Source organism: Biomphalaria glabrata, chromosome 2 (assembly GCF_947242115.1).
Source record: "Biomphalaria glabrata chromosome 2, xgBioGlab47.1, whole genome shotgun sequence".
NCBI classification, from domain to species: Eukaryota; Metazoa; Mollusca; class Gastropoda; family Planorbidae; genus Biomphalaria; species Biomphalaria glabrata.
Window position 1 is genome coordinate 23,025,712 of NC_074712.1, and position 27,926 is coordinate 23,053,637.

Sequence of the window (27,926 nt, forward strand, 5' to 3'; positions counted from 1 at the left end):
TACGGTGTTATACCACTAGATTCACATTTGGCGTTAGTGACATGATTTATTGAAGGCTTTTCCCCAGAATTCTTGTAAATGTTAAGAAATATTTGCCTTCAATCATATTTTCAATAAGTACATTTATTCAGAAAATATATAAGTAGATAAAATTTCTTACAAACTCAATATCTAGAATGAGTTTTCTTACGCTATAAGGAATTTGAAAATTCAATAGTTCATGCAGGACTTGAAATGTTGGCTTATTTTCCATTATCAGAGACGTTTAGTATGTTATGAAGATATTAATATAACTTTTCTTAGTACATAATCAATTGTAACAATCTCATTTAATGGCAAAGTAATCGTTTAGATTTTATTTCCATTTAACATTTTATTATATTCAAAGCTTGTAATGTCAGTGCCGTTTTTATCGTGTATTCCAAACAAAGATTCAAATATCAATACTGATTGTGTATTCTAGACTATATAGATTACATAGCCTCCAATGCCACTACTGATTGTGTATTCTAGACTATATAGATTACATAGCTTCAAATGCCACTACTGATAGTGTATTCTAGACTATATAGATTACATAGCTTCCAATGCCACTACTGATTGTGTATTCTAGACTATATAGATTACATAGCCTCCAATGCCACTACTGATTGTGTATTCTATGTCCAGCCAGCAGTTTAGTCTACAGAGCTGACTATGACGACCAGTCTGGATTCACGGGCTATAACGAGACAGGGTTCAAGTCCCGCGCCGTATATTTACCTGGTACCTATAGTGTACGGCTGTCAGCCACGGATGATACTCAAACTATACCGGTATGGACTGACTGTATATACATGTCATGATAATACACATATTGCGATATGTCTAACCTGGGTCTGTTAAGTTAGTGTTGATCGGAAGATTGCTTGAGTATTTCTGTACTCACAGTATTACTCTTGTTGAGTTCTTATTAACAGAAGTATAGATAAAAGATATTTGCAAGATTGAAGTAACACTGAATAGACAGCCGTAGATTAATACAAATATTCGACACAGAACGAGAACAGTCTAGTCTAAGTCACTATAACAAAAACGTTACTCATATGAAAGCTTAGCCTCAACTTTCTATTTATCTATATCTAATCTACAGTCTCGCTTTGGATTAATGTCGTCATAGTTGTGCGTTCACTAGCTGTAGCCTTAAGTGCGTCTCTACAATATATCTCCGTAAATTGTGTGTACACTTAATAATAAAAAAAAGCCATCAACAAAGGGAAACATTTGTTTTCACATCGCGCTTGATAAAGATTAATGACAGAGTGTCAATGAGTCAGCTCTATACAAATAGTAGAAATTTAGACCTGCAGTGGAAGGATTTATTTTAAAAAAATGTTTTTTGGGAGTACAAATATAAATGTAATTAAAATACTTAATAAGTAACGAATGTGTAAAGTGTGTGCATCCTTCCTGAATTAAACTAGATTTTATTGGTCGAGCTTAACAAGTTGTTCAATTGTTGAACTGTTACTAGCTAAATAGACATTGAAATGCAAGGTTTTAATAATACTTTCTTATTTTAGACATTCATTTCAGGATGGTAAACTAGTTTGAATAAAAATAACTTTCAGTATAAGAAATAAAGTGTCTATTTTAATATAGTCGTAAAGAATTTGAAACAAAAACTACACTGTGTAAAATGAAAAACTGCTGCGCATTTCAAAATGTCATGAATATTCATCTTTTTGTGACCAATCATGAGAGACATTTTATAATTATCTATCATAAACTCATTGGACTCATTCTTCTTAGGATCAAGGTATACAAACACACACAAAACACAAACACACACAAAAACACAAACACAAAATCTGCTCCTGAACTTTTTCTGCCGAAAAATCGCCGATTGCCCCGCGGCATTTTGCAAACTGCCTGGTCAAACCCGTAATAGCTGAGTATTTGTCACTTTGCTCGGTAAATCTGAAGCGATATTGGCGGCTGTCCGATTGGACCGACCAGTTCCCGATTTTTTTTTTTTTATTTTTTTTTTGCTGTAACACATCAATAGCTTACAATTCAGCGGTTCTATAACTGTGAGGGAAGCGACATCTTGGCAAAATAATTGTGGGAGGCGGGGGGGGGGGCTTGTTTTTCTTTCAAGATGAGATTTTCTTTTATTTGTATTGTAAATATCAACCCATGTTTGAATATTAACCAAGTAAAATGATGTTAAAATAAAATATAATTAGAATATTTTAAATATTTAAGTAAGAGACGGTGTTTCCTATTCTAATAAAGACCAACATTTACCGAGAGAAATGTCTGCTCGACTCAAAACTCATTGAAGAAAACAGTTCAAACGTCTACGTTAACAGGACTCTTTGTACATTTCTTGTGTCAGTACAAATGGTGGAAGTTCTCCTGTTGGGCCACTTCATGGTGGAAGTTCTCCTGTTGGGCAACTTCATGGTGGAAGTTCTCCTGTTGGGCAACTTCATGGTGGAAGTTCTCCTGTTGGGCAACTTCATGGTGGAAGTTCTCCTGTTGGGCCACTTCATGGTGGAAGTTCTCCTGTTGGGCAACTTTATGGTGGAAGTTCTCCTGTTGGGCAACTTTATGGTGGAAGTTCTCCTGTTGGGCAACTTTATGGTGGAAGTTCTCCTGTTGGGCCACTTCATGGTGGAAGTTCTCCTGTTGGGCAACTTTATGGTGGAAGTTCTCCTGTTGGGCAACTTTATGGTGGAAGTTCTCCTGTTGGGCAACTTTATGGTGGAAGTTCTCCTGTTGGGCAACTTCATGGTGGAAGTTCTCCTGTTGGGCAACTTTATGGTGGAAGTTCTCCTGTTGGGCAACTTTATGGTGGAAGTTCTCCTGTTGGGCAACTTTATGGTGGAAGTTCTCCTGTTGGGCCACTTCATGGTGGAAGTTCTCCTGTTGGGCAACTTCATGGTGAAAGTTCTCCTGTTGGGCAACTTTATGGTGGAAGTTCTCCTGTTGGGCAACTTTATGGTGGAAGTTCTCCTGTTGGGCAACTTTATGGTGGAAGTTCTCCTGTTGGGCCACTTCATGGTGGAAGTTCTCCTGTTGGGCAACTTCATGGTGGAAGTTCTCCTGTTGGGCCACTTCATGGTGGAAGTTCTCCTGTTGGGCAACTTCATGGTCACGACTTTTATGTAACAACTAAAAAGAAAAGGTCCGACACAAGCTGTACACAAAGATAAATTGACTGCGATCAAGCTAATTAGTATTACAGACATACTTTGAATGTTTTTCGCAGAATACAATTGGCCAGAGCTGCCTTCTTATTTATTACATTTAATTAGAGCTGTGACTCGACTTCTGTTTTTCCAGAGTGAATAGTGCGCTGACTTCTAGAAGACATTTCAATGTCGGCCCGCCCCATCACTTTTTTCCTTAAACATTTTTAATATGCGCTCTTCTTACTAGAAGAAAAGGACATTGTAGACACTAGAATCTCTAAAGCTCAGATCGCAGAAAAATGCGTGTCGCTCCCCCAAACCCCACCTTGCTATACATGCAGAGAAAATCTGCTGCTATCTAGTAAAAAACTTTTTCTAGTATGCAATAAACTTTAAATACCAACTTTTTGTTTTCTACAACCAGACACATGTGAATTATTTACATTTACGCTTCCTTTTCATTACAATTCCGTGGGCGTCTACAGCGCTCTTCCCAGTTCTCAGCTGGCTATGGTGGGGGGGGGGGGGGGGGGGCGCGGACGAAATGGCTTTCTTGGGGGGGGGGGGTAAGGTGTCACCGATAAAAGTTTGAGAAACACTGTTCTATATCTTTCTGTCTTTAGTTTCTATTCTTCTGTATTGACATTTCCTCACAAGCTCCCACCCCGTAAGTTACAAATCCATTACGTTATTTCTTTAACAAAAAGAAAAAAAAAGTCAGCATAACATTCATTATCTCCTATATTCAATTAGCTTAGTTATTTAATTGTGCTTTTTATGAAACAAATGGTCAAACAAATGGTCAAACAAATGGTCAAACAAATGGTCAAACAAATGGTCAAACAAATGGTCAAACAAATGGTCAAACAAATGGTCAAACAAATGGTCAAACAAATGGTCAAACAAATGGTCAAACAAATTGACTCTGTTAACACTTTACTCCTGTCTTACGACAACACTTTAAGTTCTTTTTTTTCTTTGTATACTTTAATATTTAGTAAGTATTTGTTCCCTGACACTAGTCAATAGATCTCAAATTGATTCTGGTCTCATTGAGATTACACTATATAAACTGTTCTTGTCTACAGGAGAGCTACGCTGTGACTGGGTTCACCTTGCATCAAGCAGTCAGTGGCGTAGAAATCAATTGTGACCAATATTTTGCTACCCATGAAATCGGCAGGTGTGAAGTCGTTATTTGGAGAGGCACAGATCTGGAATTAGAAGTCAATGTTACAGACAGAAGCTCCTTTGATCTTTACCTGGAACACGTGGCAGGTGATATTGCCCTGGTCTACCACAATACGCCACGCTTATATATATATATATATATATATATATATATATATATATATATATATATATATATTATATATATATATATATATATATATAATTATATATAGATTAAATAAAATTAATTTATGGCTTTTATATAGCTCTACTTTCATGCTTATAGCTCAGAGCGCTATGGTCCAATCTCATTTGTGGACAAGTGGGGGGAGAGGGTATCTGGGAGTAGGTAGGAATAGGTTTTCCGTGCTGCCTTTTAGGCGCTCAGTAAACACAACTCTTCTCGAGTCGGGTGTCTAACCTCGAGCCCCCTTCATAGGGGGCCAAGCCAAGCCAAGTTCAAGCGTACGTAGCCTCTCGACCACGCTAAGTTACAAGCTTCACACTAAGTTACAAGTAGAAAGAAGAGTTCTCTGAAGCGTGCTTAAAGCGGCTGCCTCATTAGCAACTCGTTTCTGTTTCGAGATAAAGTCTCAGTTCAAGATACTTAGTACTTGGGCTTATTTCTACGTTCACCAAAACTAGAAGCGACTAGTGTCCCTAAGACATTGATGAGCTCCACGATAACGTGGTCAACTTAAAGGTTGTCTCCCTTTCAAACCAGCAAAGTGACTTGATGTTTGATCTCAAAGTCTTGGAGAGGAAACATTTTCTCTGATAGGTTTTGTCTATTTTTGTTTTATATAATCCTACTCTCTTAGAAATGTTCAAGCCATTTATTTTGATCCCGAACTGTTCTAGACTTTGCACAGCTCCCCAACTAAATGACAGTAGTGGTCTCTCTATCATACAGATCCAATAGTATCTTTTGTGGGCCAGTGGCCGTCCTCTACATTTCTGACTGCTGCTTCTGGATATTTCCTGATGAAGTCAGCCATGTTTACATCTTATGGCAAAGTGTACGGCTGGAGAATAAAAGCACAAACTGAGGGAAGTGTAACTGTCTTGGTAAGTAGTCCAGCTACTAGATCTAGTTAACTCCTCTATCATGTCTCTATCATGTCTATATCATGTCTCTATCATGTCTCTATCATGTCTCTATCATGTCTCTATCATGTCTCTATCATGTCTATATCATGTCTCTATCATGTCTCTATCATGTCTCTATCATGTCTATATCATGTCACTATCATGTCTCTATCATGTCTCTATCATGTCTCTATCATGTCTCTATCATGTCTCTATCATGTCTCTATTATGTCTCTATCATGTCTCTATTATGTCTCTATCATGTCTCTATCATGTCTCTATCATGTCTCTATCATGTCTCTATCATGTCTCTATTATGTCTCTATCATGTCTCTATCATGTCTCTATTATGTCTCTATCATGTCTATATCATGTCTATATCATGTCTCTATCATGTCTATATCATGTCTCTATCAATCATGTCTATATAATGTATTTATCATGTCTATATCATGTATCTATCATGTCTCTATCATGTCTATATAATGTATTTATCATGTCTATATCATGTCTATATCATGTCTCTATCATGTCTCTATCATGTCTCTATCATGTCTATATCATGTCTATATCATGTCTCTATCAATCATGTCTCTATCAATCATGTCTCTATCAATCATGTCTCTATCATGTCTATATCATGTCTCTATCATGTCTATATAATGTATCTATCATGTCTCTATCATGTCTATATAATGTATTTATCATGTCTATATCATGTCTCTATCATGTCTCTATCATGTCTATATCATATCTCTATCATGTCTTTATCATGTCTCTATCATGTCTCTATCGTGTCTATATCATGTCTATATCATGTCTCTATCATGTCTATATCATGTCTATATCATGTCTATATCATGTCTCTATCATGTCTCTATTATGTCTCTATCATGTCTATATCATGTCTATATCATGTCTCTATCATGTCTATATCATGTCTCTATCATGTCTCTATCATGTCTCTATCATGTCTATATAATGTATCTATCATGTCTCTATCATGTCTATATAATGTATTTATCATGTCTATATCATGTCTATATCATGTCTATATCATGTCTCTATCATGTCTCTATCATGTCTCTATCATGTCTATATCATGTCTCTATCAATCATATCTATATCATGTCTCTATCATGTCTATATCATGTCTCTATTATGTCTATATAATGTATCTATCATGTCTCTATCATGTCTATATAATGTATTTATCATGTCTATATCATGTCTATATCATGTCTATATAATGTATCTATCATGTCTCTATCATGTCTATATAATGTATTTATCATGTCTATATCATGTCTATATCATGTCTATAGTCTTAACTCTTACTGGTGTCCTTGTTTTGGTCTTTTGGTGGTTGTTTTCGGCCTGCCATTAGAAAGGACTGAGTACGTTTACTTGTTCACCTACTCTCTAGATACTCGCCCCTGGATGTGGCGCTCAACGTTACTGTTTCGAGTCCAATCAATGCAAGGCTTCATGTCTGACTAGCAACTTGTCATTGAGTACACAATGTTCCAGCACTGATTCTTTTTGTTCCCAAGACAACTCTTGCTCTTCAACGTGTCCTGCGGCAACACCCAGATTTGGCGCTGGACTTTCAGGTAGGAGTTTTTTTTTTTAAGATAAATGATTGTGTTTAATACAACTATTGGCCTTTTGAACTTATATTAATTCGTCCATCTCTGTCTCTATGTGTGTCCATAAAGTCAACAGTTACATAGTCAAGTGGTCAGCTATTATAGCCATCTCAACAACGTCTGAGTGGTATAACATGACGACAACATTCCCAGATGTCCAGCCAGGCTACATTATAGGTTTGTACCACCACAGTACAGGGAGAGTTGCTGAAGTGCCTGCAACTGTTCCAGACTTCGTGGCCACCAGTACTATAACAACCAATGGAACCAGTCTTAGTACTGGCAGTGACTGTAACTATACACACGCCATTCAGGCAATGTATTCAGTAGGATCAAAGGTAATAGTAACTAACATTGCATTCTGATACAAATGTTCAAATTTTACCATCTTCACATTAGGACATTATTGTGATAAAATGTAACAGTAATAAACAAGAGCTCAAAGTTAAACTCTGTCTATATGAAGGTGTGTGTAGTTGTCACAACATTCTATTGACTTTAACGGAGAAGTGTTGTAACACAAGCCTAGGCCTACATACGTTTATATTTTAAATATTATGAGAAAAGTGATTCATATTCCATAATAATATTTCTATTTAAAATGCTTATAAAAATTGAGTGTTCAGCACATTTGGCATCAAGTTGGTAGGACTAGATTGATTTTTCTGTGCTTCTTGTTAGTAAATCTGTGACCTCATTCAGAAATGGTTATAAATACATTATAATGTTTATTCTCCCTCCTATGTATTTACAAAGCTTCTCTCAGCTCACTCTGTCTGGTCAAATGTTTATTCTCCCTCCTATGTACTTACAAAGCTTCTCTCAGCTCACTCTGTCTGGTCAAATGTTTATTCTTCCTCCTATGTATTTACAAAGCTTCACTCAACTCACTCTGTCTGGTCAAATGTTTATTCTCCCTCCTATGTACTTACAAAGCTTCTCTCAACTCACTCTGTCTGGTCAAATGTTTATTCTCCCTCCTATGTACTTACAAAGCTTCTCTCAGCTCACTCTGTCTGGTTAAATGTTTATTCTCCCTCCTATGTACTTACAAAGCTTCTCTCAGCTCACTCTGTGTGGTCAAATGTTTATTCTCCCTCCTATGTATTTACAAAGCTTCTCTCAGCTCACTCTGTCTGGTCAAATGTTTATTCTCCCTCCTATGTACTTACAAAGCTTCTCTCAGCTCACTCTGTCTGGTCAAATGTTTATTCTCCCTCCTATGTATTTACAAAGCTTCTCTCAGCTCACTCTGTCTGGTCAAATGTTTATTCTCCCTCCTATGTATTTACAAAGCTTCTCTCAACTCACTCTGTCTGGTCAAATGTTTATTCTCCCTCCTATGTACTTACAAAGCTTCTCTCAGCTCACTCTGTCTGGTCAAATGTTTATTCTCCCTCCTATGTATTTACAAAGCTTCTCTCAGCTCACTCTGTCTGGTCAAATGTTTATTCTCCCTCCTATGTATTTACAAAGCTTCTCTCAACTCACTCTGTCTGGTCAAAGGTTTATTCTCCCTCCTATGTATTTACAAAGCTTCTCTCAACTCACTCTGTCTGGTCAAATGTTTTTTCTCCCTCCTATGTATTTACAAAGCTTCTCTCAGCTCACTCTGTCTGGTCAAATGTTTATTCTCCCTCCTATGTATTTACAAAGCTTCTCTCAACTCACTCTGTCTGGTCAAAGGTTTATTCTCCCTCCTATGTACTTACAAAGCTTCTCTCAACTCACTCTGTCTGGTCAAATGTTTATTCTCCCTCCTATGTATTTACAAAGCTTCTCTCAGCTCACTCTGTCTGGTCAAATGTTTATTCTCCCTCCTATGTATTTACAAAGCTTCTCTCAACTCACTCTGTCTGGTCAAATGTTTATTCTCCCTCCTATGTACTTACAAAGCTTCTCTCAACTCACTCTGTCTGGTCAAATGTTTATTCTCCCTCCTATGTACTTACAAAGCTTCTCTCAGCTCACTCTGTCTGGTCAAATGTTTATTCTCCCTCCTATGTATTTACAAAGCTTCTCTCAACTCACTCTGTCTGGTCAAATGTTTATTCTCCCTCCTATGTATTTACAAAGCTTCTCTCAGCTCACTCTGTCTGGTCTAAGGTTTATTCTCCCTCCTATGTATTTACAAAGCTTCTCTCAACTCACTCTGTCTGGTCAAATGTTTATACCTTGTTTCTTCCCTACCCTTCCCCTGATCAAGTTTAAATTAGTCTTGCACAATTAAGCCTATTTATTGGCATAGACAAGATATGAATAAAAAAAACAACAACAACCAATTAGTGAATTAATTACTGGTAAGTATTTCGTTTGATACCAAGAAGGGAAATTAATCATTCAGTATTCACAGATACAGCTAATTATAAAGGGTTTTGTACCGTTACATAATTGAAAACATTATTAGTCTCACACCCATTCTCGGATCAAGTGCATAAAGCTTCAAAAAGTATTTATTGTACCGTTGTACCTAACTAAACATGAATCAATAAAAAATTCTCCAATTACCTAATTAATTATTGGTAAATAGCTTCTACATTCTTGAGAGATATAGTTGTAAGTACGGATATCTTTCCCTTCGGTAAGCTTTATAAAAGAATTGTGTCTATATTTGACTTGCTTCTTCTAACGTTACCAATCAAATAATCTTTTAGACGGAAGTAACGTTTCAATTTCTGGACTCCCCTGGGGTATTCCCACTGAACGCAACAGCCAAGAACAAGATGCTGGGTCACGCTGTGAATGCTACCACATACATCAACTTGCTAGAGGGCGTGGATGTAGCTCTTATAGTTGGACCTCTGCACATAGCAACACGTGTAGCCAGTAACTTTACTGTAGCTCCCCACACAGGTAAGTACAAAAGTTATGTACTTGGCTAGCTACATGGAAAACATTCACTGAATGAAAGTTAATTATTCATGATCATCATCACCAAACTCCAGGACATGAAAAGCTAAAATCCGCAAAAAGCAATCCACAAAAAAAAAACTTGCACATGTGTGCAATGCACTTTGACCTACTGTTGAGACACGGTGAGGTCACCTCATCTGTTCTCTGTGTTGGAGACACGGTCAGGTCACCTCATGTGTTCTCTGTATTGAGACACGGTCAGGTCACCTCATGTGTTCCATGTGGTGAGACACGGTCAGGTCACCTCATGTGTTCCCTGTGGTGAGACACGGTCAGGTCACCTCATTTGTTCCCTGTAGTGAGACACGGTCAGGTCACCTCATGTGTTCCCTGTGGTGAGACACGGTCAGGTCACCTCATTTGTTCCCTGTACTGAGACACGGTCAGGTCACCTTATGTGTTCCCTGTAGTGAGGACACGGTCAGGTCACCTCATTTGTTCCCTGTAGTGAGACACGGTCGGGTCACCTCATGTGTTCCCTGTGGTGAGACACGGTCGGGTCACCTCATTTGTTCCCTGTGGTGAGACACGGTCAGGTCACCTCATGTGTTCCCTGTGTTGAGACATGGTCAGGTCACCTCATTTGTTCCCTGTAGTGAGACACGGTCAGGTCACCTCATGTGTTCCCTGTAGTGAGGACACGGTCAGGTCACCTCATTTGTTCCCTGTAGTGAGACACGGCCGGGTCACCTCATGTGTTCCCTGTGGTGAGACACGGTCTGGTCACCTCATTTGTTCCCTGTGGTGAGACACGGTCGGGTCACCTCATGTGTTCCCTGTTGTGAGACACGGTCAGGTCACCTTATGTGTTCCCTGTAGTGAGACACGGTCAGGTCACCTCATGTGTTCCGTGTAGTGAGGCACGGAACGGGTCACCTCATTTGTTCCCTATAGTGAGACACGGTCAGGTCACCTCATTTGTTCCCTATAGTGAGACACGGTCAGGTCACCTCATGTTTCCTATAGTGAGACACGGTCAGGTCACCTCATGTGTTCCCTATAGTGAGACACGGTCAGGTCACCTCATGTGTTCCCTATAGTGAGACACGGTCGGGTCACCTCATGTTTCCTATAGTGAGACACGGTCAGGTCACCTCATTTGTTCCCTATAGCGAGGCACGGTCAGGTCACCTCATGTGTTCCCTATAGTGAGACACGGTCGGGTCACCTCATTTGTTCCCTGTAGTGAGACACGGTCAGGTCACCTCATGTGTTCCCTATAGTGAGACACGGTCAGGTCACCTCATTTGTTCCCTATAGTGAGACACGGGCAGGTCACCTCATGTGTTCCCTATAGTGAGACACGGGCAGGTCACCTCATGTGTTCCCTATAGTGAGACACGGTCAGGTCACCTCATTTGTTCCCTATAGTGAGACACGGTCAGGTCACCTCATGTGTTCCCTATAGTGAGACACGGTCAGGTCACCTCATGTGTTCCCTATAGTGAGACACGGTCAGGTCACCTCATGTGTTCCCTATAGTGAGACACGGTCAGGTCACCTCATTTGTTCCCTATAGTGAGACACGGTCCGGTCACCTCATTTGTTCCCTATAGTGAGACACGGTCAGGTCCCCTCATGTGTTCCCTATAGTGAGACACGGTCAGGTCCCCTCATGTGTTCCCTATAGTGAGACACAGTCAGGCTGTCAGATCAAGATGGAATTTGTAGAACTTGTGCCAGTACACAAACCTTTTGTTCCATTTCTGTCATTGATAATGTCATTCTTGTTGCTTAAGTAGTTTAAATTGCCTCATCCAGCAAGCTGAAAATAAAGTAATTATGGAGAAAACTTTACTTTATTCTTTCTGATAAGACAAACTTAACTTTCATTTTGTTGTTACTTTGATGTTTACAGGCAGTAATCTGACCTATCATTGGAATATTACTGGAGTAATGGACGCTTATGATGGCAATCTGAGTTTAGTCATTTCTACGCCTGGAATTTACGAACTGAATGTAGCTATATTCAACGCCATAAGTAGAAAGTCAAACAGCACCATCATTTATGCTGAAGATGAGGTCATTCTTAAACCATCCTAGTACTTAGGCTACTATATTTATCTAGATTAATTAACTCAACCTCAAACTAAAGTAATATTCTGGCGGGTGCGGTGGCTGAGTGGTTAAGCGCTCGACTTCTGAACATGAGATCCTGGGTTCGAATCTCGATGAAGGCTGGGATTTTGCATTTTCCGAATTTTTAGGGCTTCCCTGAGTCCACCAACCTTGGGGAAAGTAAAGGCGGTTGGTCGTTGTGCTGGCCACATAACACCCTGCTCGTTAATCATTGGCCATAGAAACAGATGACCTTAACATCATCTGCCCCGGATCGCAAGGCCTAAAAGGGAAACTTTATTTTTTTTATAGTAATATTCTATGTAATCTATGTACAATTGTTGGGACAATGTTGTTAGTTTATAACAATTTTCTTGAGGACAAAGAATCCAATGCACCCTTGCATGGCCTGGGTTAGGTAACTGCTCTGGGTACTCCACAAGAAATGTATTTTCATAGAGATTTTCAAAGTCTCAACTTTTAAGTTTGTTAATTTTCGAACATTTTGCTTAGCATTTTGTTATAACATTTTAAATGTTACTGTTGTCAAACATAGCCGCAGAAGCTTTTCCAATTGTTTCTGCCGGTTTCTCAAGTTAGGTTGCACTCAGTAGTAGATGCCAGGCAGGTAAAGTATTGCACACATTAAGAACTGTTATTACCAATATTTACTACGGATACTTTTGTGACGTCTTGTGCCAGAATTTCAGTATTGGTGAGACTTATATTGAACTGTTGACATGCAGCTTCCAAAGTATTTACTTGCTTGTAAATGTAATTCCATTTCCCGCCAAAATAAACCTATAGGAAAACTAAAGTCTCTAAATTCCATAAAGTAGCCAAAGTTAAACCCCTGGATGGATGATAACCCTACGCTAAAGTCTCTATATTACATAAAGTAGCCAAAGTTAAACCCCTGGATGGATGATAATCCTACGCTAAAGTCACTATATTACATAAAGTAGCCAAAGTTAAACCCCTGGATGGATGATAACCCTACGCTTAAGTCACTATATTACATAAAAGTAGCTAAAAAATGAGTTGGAATTTAACCCTCCCCGTTTTTTTTTAAATAAATAAAACTGAAGAATAACTAGACACCGAATTCCTTAATTGAAGAAAAGAGGAGTTTAGATGTTCAAATCCCCCTTAAATACAAATAATAAAAAAAAAGCAAAACTACAACCGTAACATTTTATGAGCGTATTCAAGAGAGTTTTGAAATGAAATCCCTCTCCAATTCAAAAATACAAACTAAAAGAAAACTTCAGTCAACAAAGTCCAAGTGCGAGCCAAGGGAGATTACCCACCCCCTTTCATATAAAAAGAAAGAGCTACTTTCACTAAATTCCATGAGCGTAGCCAAAAAAAAGGTTTTGTGGTTTTGTTGTACTCCCCATTAGGGACGCCCACAACGCTAACCGAACACCCTGACAAGCGAAGCAGGACGTTTTGGCGCAGCTGTTTTGGCGCGATGGTCGTTTTGGCGCAGGGAACGTTTTGGCGCGAATAGTTTTGATACCATTGTTGATATTCATAATAGGCCTACTATTTCTTTCCAGAAGAATGAGACATGTCTCTGTTTTGTAGCTGTGTTTGTGTCTGAGACATGTCTCTGTTTGTAGGTGTGTTTGTGTCTGAGACATGTCTCTGTTTTGTAGGTGTGTTTGTGTCTGAGACATGTCTCTGTTTTGTAGGTGTGTTTGTGTCTGAGACATGTCTCTGTTTTGTAGGTGTGTTTGTGTCTGAGACATGTCTCTGTTTTGTAGGTGTGTTTGTGTCTGAGACATGTCTCTGTTATGTAGGTGTGTTTGTGTCTGAGACATGTCTCTGTTTTGTAGGTGTGTTTGTGTCTGAGACATGTCTCTGTTTTGTAGGTGTGTTTGTGTCTGAGACATGTCTCTGTTATGTAGGTGTGTTTGTGTCTAACCTAGTATCCGTGTATAGAGTGAGAGATATTTTTGTATCCATTATGTTGTTCTTTAATTTTGTTTTTTTTTCATTATTGTTAAATCACATTATAACGTGAGTGTGGGTTGTAATATTGCCCAAATCAAAAGAAAACAAGGAAACAAAAAAATGCAATTTTAAGTGGAAACGAAAAGGATTAATTGACTTGATAGTACTTTCACCAAAAGGAGAGAAAACTACTAAATGTCATCCTGTGCACACCTGACTTAAAGCTTATGAGGGTGTCCCATGCAGAAATCTTACTTTCCAATTTTTTATAGTAAAGAGTATAACCTCTCATAGGATAGCGGGGATTGCGGCGGGAAAGTTTTGAACCGGGACTTTCGAGAGCAGATATCTGGAGACAATAGCACACGACTAGGCAGCCATAGTTCACCGTATGTTCGGTATTACATGTCATATATTAGTTATTGCATGCATAGTTCACAGTATGTTCGGTATTACATGTCATATATTAGTTATTGCATGCATAGTTCACAGTATGTTCGGTATTACATGTCATATATTAGTTATTGCATGCATAGTTCACAGTATGTTCGGTATTACATGTCATATATTAGTTATTGCATGCATAGTTCACAGTATGTTCGGTATTACATGTCATATATTAGTTATTGCATGCATAGTTCACAGTATGTTCGGTATTACATGTCATATATTAGTTATTGCATGCATAGTTCACAGTATGTTCGGTATTACATGTCATATATTAGTTATTGCATGCATAGTTCACAGTATGTTCGGTATTACATGTCATATATTAGTTATTGCATGCATAGTTCACAGTATGTTCGGTATTACATGTCATATATTAGTTATTGCATGCATAGTTCACAGTATGTTCGGTATTACATGTCATATATTAGTTATTGCATGCATAGTTCACAGTATGTTCGGTATTACATGTCATATATTAGTTATTGCATGCATAGTTCACAGTATGTTCGGTATTACATGTCATATATTAGTTATTGCATGCATAGTTCACAGTATGTTCGGTATTACATGTCATATATTAGTTATTGCATGCATAGTTCACAGTATGTTCGGTATTACATGTCATATATTAGTTATTGCATGCATAGTTCACAGTATGTTCGGTATTACATGTCATATATTAGTTATTGCATGCATAGTTCACAGTATGTTCGGTATTACATGTCATATATTAGTTATTGCATGCATAGTTCACAGTATGTTCGGTATTACATGTCATATATTAGTTATTGCATGCATAGTTCACAGTATGTTCGGTATTACATGTCATATATTAGTTATTGCATGCATAGTTCACAGTATGTTCGGTATTACATGTCATATATTAGTTATTGCATGCATAGTTCACAGTATGTTCGGTATTACATGTCATATATTAGTTATTGCATGCATAGTTCACAGTATGTTCGGTATTACATGTCATATATTAGTTATTGCATGCATAGTTCACAGTATGTTCGGTATTACATGTCATATATTAGTTATTGCATGCATAGTTCACAGTATGTTCGGTATTACATGTCATATATTAGTTATTGCATGCATAGTTCACAGTATGTTCGGTATTACATGTCATATATTAGTTATTGCATGCATAGTTCACAGTATGTTCGGTATTACATGTCATATATTAGTTATTGCATGCATAGTTCACAGTATGTTCGGTATTACATGTCATATATTAGTTATTGCATGCATAGTTCACAGTATGTTCGGTATTACATGTCATATATTAGTTATTGCATGCATAGTTCACAGTATGTTCGGTATTACATGTCATATATTAGTTATTGCATGCATAGTTCACAGTATGTTCGGTATTACATGTCATATATTAGTTATTGCATGCATAGTTCACAGTATGTTCGGTATTACATGTCATATATTAGTTATTGCATGCCTAGTTCACAGTATGTTCGGTATTACATGTCATATATTAGTTATTGCATGCATATGCGTGATTGTTTCCCCTGTGTTGGCTTGTGCGTGGTTGTTTATTAAGTGGAACATTTTTATTTTCAACAATATTTGCATATTTAATTACGCTAATTTACGATGCGATTTTTAGTTTACACAAAAAGGTCAATTTAATTTCATTAATTTATGGTCTATCCAGCAATATGTTCAATCATATTCGGTGAGGTCTTGTCTTCAGTTGTTCGCATTTATCTGTGCCATGAGAAAAGCTGTCATCCAAATCACCCTTACCCAAAATACTTTTATCAATTAAACTCTATCTTTTAAAAGTTTCTTTGCTTTTACGGACATATAACTGATTGTAATACTTTGTTTAGAACTGTCTTGGAACTAGAAATCAAAGGGATGTTATCAAATGCGCCTGGCAGAACTCGCATATAATTTATGGGGAGGGAGTGGGAAGCATGTCATTGTCTCAGTTAGGAATTTGACTTATATATTCATGAAATAGTGTAAACCTTTATCAAAAAACAATTCAGTGAATGGGGGTTGAATTCATACTATACATACAATAATATAGGTTATTGAAATTAACATTATTATAAAAGCTGCTGTTTTTTTTCAATTATAGTCTATCACGCTTCAAAACGTAGCCTACTCCAAAACGGCTCGCGCTAAAACATCTCGCTAAAACATCTCGCGCCAAAATGGCTGCGCCAAAACGTGATGTACAGCTGACAAGTGTCTATCCACTAACTCCAGAGATAACCAATATAGGGTACATTAGACGTTTGGAAATGAAAGGACTGGATGTAAAATTAATTACATGTTTATATAGCGCACCCATTGTCCTTAGAGACAAAAGGAGCCATATTATGGTTTCAACTTTGTCGTGGTTAAAGAATGACCACTTGTAGCGTGCTCGTAATATATAAATGTGTTTCTGGATCAACGAACTGAATCAACCCTGAGCCGTCCAAAAACTCAAACATATACAAAATATACATTTAAATATACACTTAAATCCGGTCCTGCAACCATAAAGGAAATAAATATTAGGATTCACTTGTAAGAGAAACCTATTTATACTTAACTCTACTGATTGTGTATACAAGATTATGATTAACAACTCGATTAAACTATTTGTAACTTTTAGTCTTCTGCGATTAGCGTCTACATTAAATTATGTTTAACTTAGTAGAGTTGCATTTTTTACTTTACCTTTACCTATCCCCTAGTCTGTTGGACCGTTGAGCACCATGCAAGATTCGTTTACCATCTTTCTCCATTCCTCTCTGTTGTATTTTAAAAAATGCAATTAATGGTATTTCTTATCTTATCTTATAAAATACAGACGTTACTTCAAAAAAGAAGATGATTACGTCCTACGCGTCATGCATCTAGTCATGCATGTTAACCAATGACTTAAATTCGGCCAAGTTTTTGGTTTTCCTGGCTGGCTCAGCCAACTATTTCCATGCTCTAATAGCACTAGGGAAGAAGGAGCATTTGTACAAATTTGTCATAGCATATAGAACGAGGAATATGCCTTTATCTTTCTGTCTTTCTGAGTATTTTATTTAGATTTTGATATATAACTCGGTTAATCAATTCTAGCACACATAAAGTAAATTTGAACAATTGCTATTTATTTCAACAGCTTATAGGTCTGACAATGACAGCGCCATCTTCAGCTGTGAATACGCCAGTGACTTTTACTATCAATTTGTCAGGAGGTACCAACTATACGTGCGACTTAGATTATGGGGACACGACTGCGACACTCCCACTCGACACTACAAGTCTTCTTGTTAGAGTTACCTTCACCCAAATTCACACGTACACTGCACTGGGAGTGTATACAGTACTGCTACTGTGCAATAATAATGTATGTTAAAATTACTTTAAAAATCTCTTTGATGCTCAATGTATACAATTTTACTCTGAGAAAACATATACACATAAACGCATAGTCACACTCTTGTTTAAACCTAACCTCATAAAAGTAGTTAGACCTTTGAGAAAGTATCTGAATAATACATTTTGATTTTATTTCTGCCTTTTACATGCTTGAAAATGTTTTAGCCTGCACCAACATAACTTGGCCTATATTTTTTATTCAGCACCAACATATATAGTTATACCTATGTTTTACCCTTGGAAACCATGTGCTACCAATGAGTGGCCTCAATGTCAGTAAACTAATGCCTGGGTTGACCTCAATGTCAGTAAACTAATGCCTGGGTTGACCTCAATGTCAGTAAACTAATGCGTGGGTTGACCTCAATGTCAGTAAACTAATGCCTGGGTTGACCTCAATGTCAGTAAACTAATGCCTGGGTTGACCTCAATGTCAGTAAACTAATGCCTGGGTTGACCTCAATGTCAGTAAACTAATGCCTGGGTTGACCTCAATGTCAGTAAACTAATGCCTGGGTTGACCTCAATGTCAGTAAACTAATGCCTGGGTTGACCTCAATGTCAGTAAACTAATGCCTGGATTGACAAGGGTATCCGAGTAAGGGGACAAGGGATGCCTTTCTTTCTTTCAGTTCAATATTCATTTCTACGCTAGAATACGAAACACTTATTACCAAATTATTGAAAGAGACGTTCAAGTCAAAATTAATACTTTGATGTTCTCATTTTTCCAGGTTAGCACTGCTAATGTCACCTTTGATATCTTCATACAAGAAGTAATAACAAACTTGAACCTAGCCAGATTGGGCGCCCCGACATTCCAGCCTTTTAGGATTGGCTGGTCGCTGAGCTCGGGAACTTCTGTCAGCTTTACTGTAACCTTCAACACTACAGATGTGGCTGTAGATTCAGTAGCGAGCAACATTGCGTCTTACACTTGGGAATCTGTCATTTTATCTGGAAGGAAGGCTTCTGGATATCCTTACACCATAACGGTATTCAAATAAACCATAATTGTCTGTATCTGTATGTTAAGTTCTAAACATGAAAAACATTAAAAATAATACTTTTTAAAAAAGACAATACCTCCTTTATGTAGCTCCTCCTTCGTGGTCGAAGGTGAGCACATTCCTCATTTCCTATGGACTCGCAGATGAGCACATTTCTCATTTCCTATGGACTCGCAGATGAGCACATTTCTCATTTCCTATGGACTCGCAGATGAGCACATTTCTCATTTCCTATGGACTCGCAGATGAGCACATTTCTCATTTCCTATGGACTCGCAGATGAGCACATTTCTCATTTCCTATGGACTCGCAGATGAGCACATTTCTCATTTCCTATGGACTCGCAGATGACTGTAAAGTCCAATCCTCGCTTTAAATGCCGGTCGCATACGTGGCATGGGTAGGTTTGGTCAGTTGCAGATAGGCCTGCTTTTTTCTGTCAGCTTTTTACCTTCTTTATACAACTTATAGAGCGATTATTTTTCTCTTAATAACTAATGAATAGTACTTAGATTTAACAAAATGGAACAATTTAACCCACCCCATTACCCCCACCCCAACAGAGAAAGAATCTGGTTAAGCATAATTATCTTTTTTTCTAAACTTTAAAATAATCCGATGTTCTAGATTTAGAAGACGATGCGAAAATGGCCAACAAGTTAGTAATTCTTTTCCCAGTGTTGCCAACAAGCTAGTAATTCTTTTCCTAGTGTGGTCAACAAGTTAGTAATTCTTTTCCTAGTGTGGTCAACAAGTTAGTAAATCTTTTCCCAGTGTGGCCAACAAGTTAGTAATTCTTTTTCTAGTGTGGCCAACAAGTTAGTAATTCTTTTCCTAGTGTGGCCAACAAGTTAGTAATTCTTTTCCTAGTGTGGCCAACAAGTTAGTAATTCTTTTCCTAGTGTGGCCAACAAGTTAGTAATTCTTTTCCCAACGATATAAACGATATCCATCAACTGTCAAATTTCTTGTAAAATCGTTAGAGCCGCTTTCCACCCCATGTTCCATGAAGGAATGAGTTGAGTAGAAGTATTGTAACAAAAAATTATTTCTAGTTTTATCAAAGCACATTTTAGGTACAAAAATTATAGGTCAAATTTGTGACTGAGTTTTGGTGGAAATAATTTTAAAACTTTAGGTCTAACTTTTTTTTAATATCAATCTACGTTTTAATTGTAGTTCTTTTTAAAAGATTTAAACACAGCAAGTGAATCGGCAAGTTGACATTCCAGATTTCAAGTTTCTGAAATGAACAAGGAGGTCTAGCGATGTGTCACTAGCAAGAACAAAGTCGAAACGTTGCTGATACAATATCGAAAAACACATATTGACACACACTGACACACATTGACACATGTTGACCCACATTGACACATATTGACACACACTGACACATATTGACACACACTGACACATATTGACACACATTGACACTTATACACTCAAGTTTTCATTTTAGGAATCTGGAATTTCATCAGAAAATAATTAACTCAAGATCGTCTTAATGTTGTGATTATGGCCTTAAAGTTTCTGCTCTATGAGCTAAAAGAAAAACTAACAAGATCAATCATGTCAACAAGAATAAACCTTTAAGAATAATTCATTCGTTGTATTGTATAATTAGCTTTTTTGGACTACCAAATATAATACCATTCCAGAAACTGTATCGGTTTTAAAATGAATGTTATTCGTTTAGAAAAAGCTTGCAATGTTTAAAGAGTTACCAATAATCCTCGGCATCTCATTACGCCTCTGAATGCAACCCGGAAACTACACTCTAGTAGGCCTACTGCTAGAAAGAAGCTGAACTCTGGTAGATTGTCTCGGCGCAGCAATGCTGTGGCTTACAGCTTCATAGATACAAAGTTATGAACATTAAGTAGAATTAGTAAATACAATTCTAACATTATTTACAGACATGTATCATATCTTACAGGCTTGGAACAAGATCAGTTCTTTGAATATATCTGGAGTTTTTAAAATAATGGATCCGATTGAGAACCCAACGTTTACTTCAGATTTGAAAAACGTCACAACAGATGATGTAGTAACTTTTACTGTTGATATCACTAAAGGCTCTGACGTCACAGTTGTAATTCACTTCGCTGATAAGAGTCCAGATTACACCTTTCTGACCATACCTGAAGGGAATCCTTGGCCAGGGACTCTACGTGTTAATCATACGTTTATTAATGGTTGTAACTGTTCAGTTGTAGCCACTATATCTAATGCTGCAGGTAGGTAATGTTCAGTTGTAGCCACTATATCTAATGCTGCAGGTAGGTAATGTTTTATATGTCGCCAAGTATATTACTTTTATTGTATGAAGTAGATCTGATAGCATAAGTAGCTCTATACGTCAATCTGAAAGTGCCTTAAAATTACTATTTGTATAGTTACAGCAAGACATGATCTCATCTATCTAGTCATAAACGTCACTCTGGGGCATATTTCTATTGGAAGCCAAAATACTTTAAATAAAACAAATAGTGAAAAAAAAAGATTATTTTGTTCTTTAGACTTTGAACTCATTTCTAGATTCGCAGTCATGGGAGCGATTGTACTTCATTCTAAACAAATAGAACTTCACAAGTGAATTGTTGTATTTTATCGAACAGGTTCTGTCAGTCTAACGGTCAATGTCCTTGTCAGAGTGGGCTTCAGTACCATACAGTGGACACTGCCAAGTGAACAATATTACCTATATGAGCCTCCAGCAAGCCTGAACTTTTCCTTTTATTCAACGGCTAATACTTCTCCTACAGAGCCCACAGTAGAGATAAACTGGGGGGATGGCAGTCCTACCATTACTACGAATGAAATTATTTTATCCGGTTCTGGCTACAGGTGAATTTTTTTTTTTTACTTTCTTTAATTTACTTTAAACATTTTTAGAAACATAAATAATCTTCTGTATTGTCAATCCGTTTCTTTCATATCTCGACTTAGATCAGCTAGAGTAGGATCATTTTTCTCACCTGGACTTGTTGACTTATGTGTCTGTATCCTGGTGCTAAAATAGAGGCACATTTACAGCTTTCTTTTTGTGTCATTTCTCCACGTGCATCTTGTGACCTCTGCTACACTTGGTGCCTACAGTGTGTTATCCACATTCACAAAACTTTATGAGCTAAGCCATTGGCGTTTTTTGACTTCAAAATCCCTCAACAGGGTTTAACTTTAAACACCACTCCAGATGACTTTGACCATAAAACTTCCCTTTTAGATAAAAATCTAAAGCAAACTTTAATCGCCAATTTCCATGAGCGTAGACAAAAGGTTTTTTTTTATGGTTAACCTTCAACCCTTACGAAAAATGGAAAAGCAAAGCTACAATTACTAAATTTCTTGAGTGTAGCTACAAGGAGTTTTGTGGTTACTTCTCCATCTCCAATCAAATACAAAAGCAAACTATGGTTACCTTTTTCTAGCAGTCGCTAGGCAGGATAATGCACTGTAGATAGATATATATATAGAGAGAGAGAAAGAGAGAGAGATGGAGATATGAGACACTATTTAAGTCTGAAGATACTGACACCCATGACTATGTACTTGTTATACTAATTGTTTTGGCACTTTTGTTCCTGGTGAATTTTGAACTGGAAGTGCAAATAAAGCTACACATTGACCGGAAGCCTTCCTTGAGACATTGCTGAAAGGTGTCACACGTTTATCTTATCTTATATAATACAGACGTTACTTCAAAAAAGAAGATGATTACGTTTAACTCGATAGGATTCAGATGTGGTAATTAACATAAGAGCAGAAAGAGCCAAACGGGCGAATGATTCTGGACCAGAAGTCTAAAGGTGAAGTTCGCTTTACAGTGCGTTGCTGCTAGGCGGTGGTGTCGTTGCCAGGCTCACTGGTTAGGGCCTCTGTCGGTGCAGTCCCTTATTTCGTCACATTGAATTCACTACTTTGTCTCATTTACAAACTTGGTCCCTGGTGCTGCTTTGTTATATTTAATATCGAGTACCACTTGGCTACGCAATTCTCACTATTTGTTGAACCTTATTTTTTTGTCGCGAAAGACGTTAGCATCAAGATCGATTCACAGATTCACAAGGTTATTCTGAAGAAAGCATTTTTAAGCGATTCTAGAGTCTACTACCGTCTTGCGTCAGAATGTACTAATGTCTTCCAACTAAATGCCATCGTTCTATTGACGACTTTTGCGTAAACCCAAAGTGTCGTTGTCAACGGAACAGAATCAATAAGCTTACTCTTGAAGTACGAAGAACCCCAGTATTGTTCACTATGTATATATATCCACTCAGCGGTGTCATACGGCCAACCGGCATCTTATACCATTTCTTTGCCGATGACTCACAGTTATACGATTCCTCAGTACCCTCAGAGGTGTCGCGTCTGGCAGAGAAAATCAGTGGTACCGTTGCAAGGGTGAGCAAGTGGATGGTTGAAAATAAGCTCAAGATGAACAGAAATAATTAAGATTGGCACTCGGAACAACGTCTCAAAAGTTGAAAGCACAGATTCTCTTTTTATCACGAACTGCCAGCTTCCTTATGTCAATGTAGTGCGGAATCTTGGAGTTTTCTTCGACTCAACACTATCTTTCGACCCACACATAAGTCAGCTATGCAAGGATCTTTATCTGCAGCTGCGTAGATTAGGCTAGATCCGACCATATTTAACAACGGAGTCAACAAAAACGCTAGCTGTGGCATTCATACTCTCCCGCCTTGACTACTGTAACGCCGTGCTAGCAGGTATACCTGATGACGAAATGGCTAAACTGCAACGTATACAGAACAACGCCGCACGAATAGTACTTAGAAAAACAAGACAAGATTCTGCTACTACGTTCTTGCGCACGCTACATTGGCTTCCCGTGAAAGCGAGAATCGATTACAAGGTCGCCACTCTTTGTCATCAGTGTATATATAACAATGAGATGCCCTTGTACCTTAGAGACCTGATTACTGCATATGTCCCCCAGAGAGCCCTGCGCTCAATGGACTCAACGCTTTTGGTGGTGCCACGTTCCTCCCTCAAAAGCTACGGTCTGCGGGCTTATTCACTCCCCATTGATCTCAACATGCTATACCACTTTTAAGAAGAACATTAAGACCTACATGTTTAAAACTTTTTTAGATTAGTTTTTGATATCAATTGTCGTGTTTGTGTTTGTAATGTTATTACAGCGCCTTGAGCCTACATTTTGTTTGTTAACAGCGCTTTATAAATAAAATTATTATTATTATTATTAAACAGAGCAGGCCCGTCACTAGACTTCTTGCTAAACACGATGATGAAGTTATGGCAATCATGTAGTTTATTTTTGTGTAATAGAAATTACAAGAAAACAGTAGTTTTTTATTTATTTATTTGTGTAAGGGAGAATGTTTGAGGGAAAGTAGCTAGAGGGAGGACACCCTAGCTATCCCTGCCAGGTGACACCAACACTAGTGACGACACTGCTTTAGCGTGTCTTGCATTCTCCCTTAGCATGCTCCGTTGTTGGGGTTGACTCAGTTGATATGTGTTGGGGTTGACTCAGTTGATATGTGTTGGGGTTGACTTAGTTGATATGTTGGGGTTGACTCAGTTGATATGTGTTGAGGTTGACTCAGTTGATATGTGTTGGGGGGGAGTTAATCGTGTTCTGGTAAAGCCTGCAATAGGCGGTCAGTTCGAGTCAATGTTGATTGAAATATTTCTACATTACACAGACATTGGGCTTGAGAAGCTTAACAACTTTTAAGATATGCTCAAAATAATTTCAAGTACAATGATGATTCTTGAATTAGAATATTGTTTCGTAAATTAGAAAATCTTTTCATGAATTAGAACATTGTTCATGTATTATATTGTAATTGTTTAGCGTATCATATTCATTTCAAACGATTTATTTTTCTTGAATTGTAAGTTACCAAACATAATCGCACGTATTAACAAGTAATGTGTGAAACATCATGGAGAAAATAAAACCTTTAGAAAAAAGCTAATGAGCTGCTAATGTTATTGTCTGATCTAGCAACTGTAAGAATGAGTTGATTTTAATGACTGATCCAGAACCTATCAGTAGGTATATAATTTATTTGAAAACTAAATATTGTGCTGTGTATGTATGTGTATGTATGTGCTTTACAGTTATGACCTGGATGACACACTTGACTACACCATCAATGTCACGATGTACAACCTCCTAGGATCCAAAACATTTCTTCACAAAGCGATCGTTGTTGAGAAACTGGTGGATCCGTCCATTTCAGTGGACTTCCCCTGCGCTCCGCTCAATCAGCCATACAATGTTACATTCAAGATGTACAGAGGCGACCAATACAAACTGACCTACATAACTTGGGACTTTGGAGATAATACCACACCTAAAGTGACAGAAAGAAAAGGTAATAAGAATGTTAATACCACACCTAAAGTGACAGAAAGACAAGGTAATAAGAATGTTAATACCACACCTAAAGTGACAGAAAGACAAGGTAATAAGAATGTTAATACCACACCTAAAGTGACAGAAAGACAAGGTAATAAGAATGTTAATACCACACCTAAAGTGACAGAAAGACAAGGTAATAAGAATGTTAATACCACAACGTGAATTAACTGTGGGGAAAATGTTTAGCATGTAATAAAAATATAAGAAACTCATTCCTGTGTTTAGAAAGTAAATACTGATCATAGCACTATTATATTAGCTACATTTATGTTATTTTAAAATATTCTTGTAAGTCTCCTTTAGCCGATGTGAAAACAACCCTCCTAAACTTGGTAAACTCGTATTCTCAAAATTGGAACCAGTAAAATGTGCCCATGTGGAGTGTCACAAGAGAATGCTGACCATGTCTTCCAAAACTGTTCTCTTTTCTAAAAGGCCCATACAAGACACTGGTCCCAAAACAACCCAATAGAAAGAAAACTAAATGGAGAGCTCCCTGGTTTGGAAACCACTTCTCCAACATAAATATGAGAATGAAGAAAAAGAAGACAGAGCATAACTTATAAAAAAATTAAGTTGATTGAATGTTGAAATCATTTAAAAAATACATTCAATCCTGTTTTAAATTAGCAATTGTGAAAAGTCAAAATCTGGCTTACGGTTTCACTCAAGTAAATCACAGCATCACTACAAAAGTTTTAATGTAAACAAATTAAACAGGCGACGAGAATATATAATATTAACAATAGAAGAGATTTGATCTATTTTGTTTCTAAAGTCTTGTCCTATGTTTCAGGCTTGTGTTCACTTCAGGCTTGTGTTCACTAAGCCTACAATAACGGGGAATAATTATACCACCACTTCAGTCAATTTAAAAAACATTTCTTTCCCTTGTTCAGGATACTAAACAAAATAATTTATTATTATTACTAATAGTTAATTAACTAATTGATTATTTTTTATTATTGATTTTTGTGTTATTAGGTAACAGAAATAATTGTGCAAAATTTCAGCTTGATTCGAGAAAAGAGCTGGAGGCATGGTGGCTGAGCGGTAAAGCTCTTGGCTTCTGAACCGGGTTCAAATCCTGGTGAAGACTGAGATTTTTAATTTTGGGATCATTGGGCGCCTCTGAGTCCACCCAGCTCTAATGGGTACCTGACATTAGTTGGGAAAAAGTAAAGACGGATGGTCTTTGTGCTGGCCACATGACAACCTCATTTACCGAAGGTCACAGAAACAGATGACCTTTACATCATCTGCCCTATAGATCACAAGGTCTGAAAGGGAAACTTTACTGTGTAAATCAGCAGATAATTATTATTGAATTGCGAGTCTTCGAGTCCAAAGATTAATGAGGAATGCAGTATTTCCCGTGGCTACGCAGCTCCAGCTGTGACATACATATTTTGCCACATTCTATTAAAATTTTCTTTTCGCCGTCTGCGTCTGTCCTCATGTCAGCGGATTTTATTTTTTTTTTGGGGGGGGGGGGGGTCTCAAATGTGTATCCTGCGGCCTTTGTGAGTGACCTCCAGCTGTCTCGTTTGGAGGCCGTATGCAACCAGGTGCACTCTTCAATGTCAGCTAAGGCAAGTTGGCGCCTAAGCTGGTCTTTAAAGTGTTTCCGTGGGGCGCCTCTGTTACGTCGACCACCTTTTAGCTCACCAAAAAAAGACTGGTTTTGGCATACGTTCGTCCCCCATACGGGATACGTGCTCTGCCCAGCATTTTGATTAGCATATAGCAATAAAGCAAACGGTTGTGTAGATTTTGATTATAGCAGCGGCTTTAGAAATATGCGATTCGGGCAGACAAATCAGGCTGTGTCGAGAGTCAGCTAACATAGCTTGTATATTGGTCCCTGAACTGAAAAAGGTTGAGAACCTCTCGGCTAGATTTACTCTTCATTGACAGCAAAAAAATCTGCGATGATCGTTGACATCACGGAGCCATTATCCCACAATAAATGAAAAACTGAAAATGAAAAAAAGAACAAAATATGAAAACCTAAGTTTAGAAATTAAGTATTTGAATTATCTAAAATAACAATAAGCCCTGTTGATAGGCTATATCAACTGAAGGAATAGTGACAACTCAACTTGCAAACTCATTCAGGCCTTAAACATCAAGTAGATTCTAGGTACCTGTCAGAAAGCAGTATTGCTGCAGACCTGCCACATCATCAGAAAATTCCTCGGTGAAAACAGTTAAGGGACTACAATTAATTCCTTTATCGAAGCTCAACGGTGGCATTGCCAATAATAATAATAAAAATGTTTAATTTTCAGTACAAACTTTCAAAACTGGCGTTACTTAAATCAATAACTATAATATCAACTCGATTTTGTGTCAGGTATTGGCAAATATGGATATGACATAATGTCAGTAACATACAACGTCTTGGGACAGAAAACAATCAATATTACAGCTACAGCACCATTGAATCAGTCAGTGTCAGCCACTCTAGAAATAAATGTCATCAATGGTGTAGACCCAACTGCTGTCCTGGTTCTAGACCCTGCCAGTGTGTCTTTTGGAGGTACATTTCTTTAGATAGAGATTATTTGTCATATTTATAACACACACACATGCACACACACACACATATATATATATATATATTAGT

The 27,926-nt window shown here is 37.6% G+C and overlaps 1 protein-coding gene across 2 annotated transcripts in view; it reads left to right on the forward strand.

Moving 5' to 3' along the window:
• Window positions 1-27,926, forward strand: part of LOC106052228 (uncharacterized) — an 84,408-nt gene that overhangs the window by 10,782 nt on the left and 45,700 nt on the right. For both annotated transcript variants that reach the window (XM_056019666.1, XM_056019667.1), the window contains exons 6-18: window positions 670-815; window positions 4,268-4,457; window positions 5,266-5,420; window positions 6,868-7,054; window positions 7,160-7,428; window positions 9,745-9,943; window positions 11,862-12,025; window positions 17,607-17,834; window positions 18,601-18,861; window positions 20,813-21,113; window positions 21,495-21,723; window positions 24,994-25,250; window positions 27,654-27,839. In XM_056019666.1, coding sequence (XP_055875641.1) covers window positions 670-815; window positions 4,268-4,457; window positions 5,266-5,420; window positions 6,868-7,054; window positions 7,160-7,428; window positions 9,745-9,943; window positions 11,862-12,025; window positions 17,607-17,834; window positions 18,601-18,861; window positions 20,813-21,113; window positions 21,495-21,723; window positions 24,994-25,250; window positions 27,654-27,839 — 2,772 coding nt within the window. The remainder of the gene's footprint in view (window positions 1-669; window positions 816-4,267; window positions 4,458-5,265; window positions 5,421-6,867; window positions 7,055-7,159; window positions 7,429-9,744; window positions 9,944-11,861; window positions 12,026-17,606; window positions 17,835-18,600; window positions 18,862-20,812; window positions 21,114-21,494; window positions 21,724-24,993; window positions 25,251-27,653; window positions 27,840-27,926) is intronic.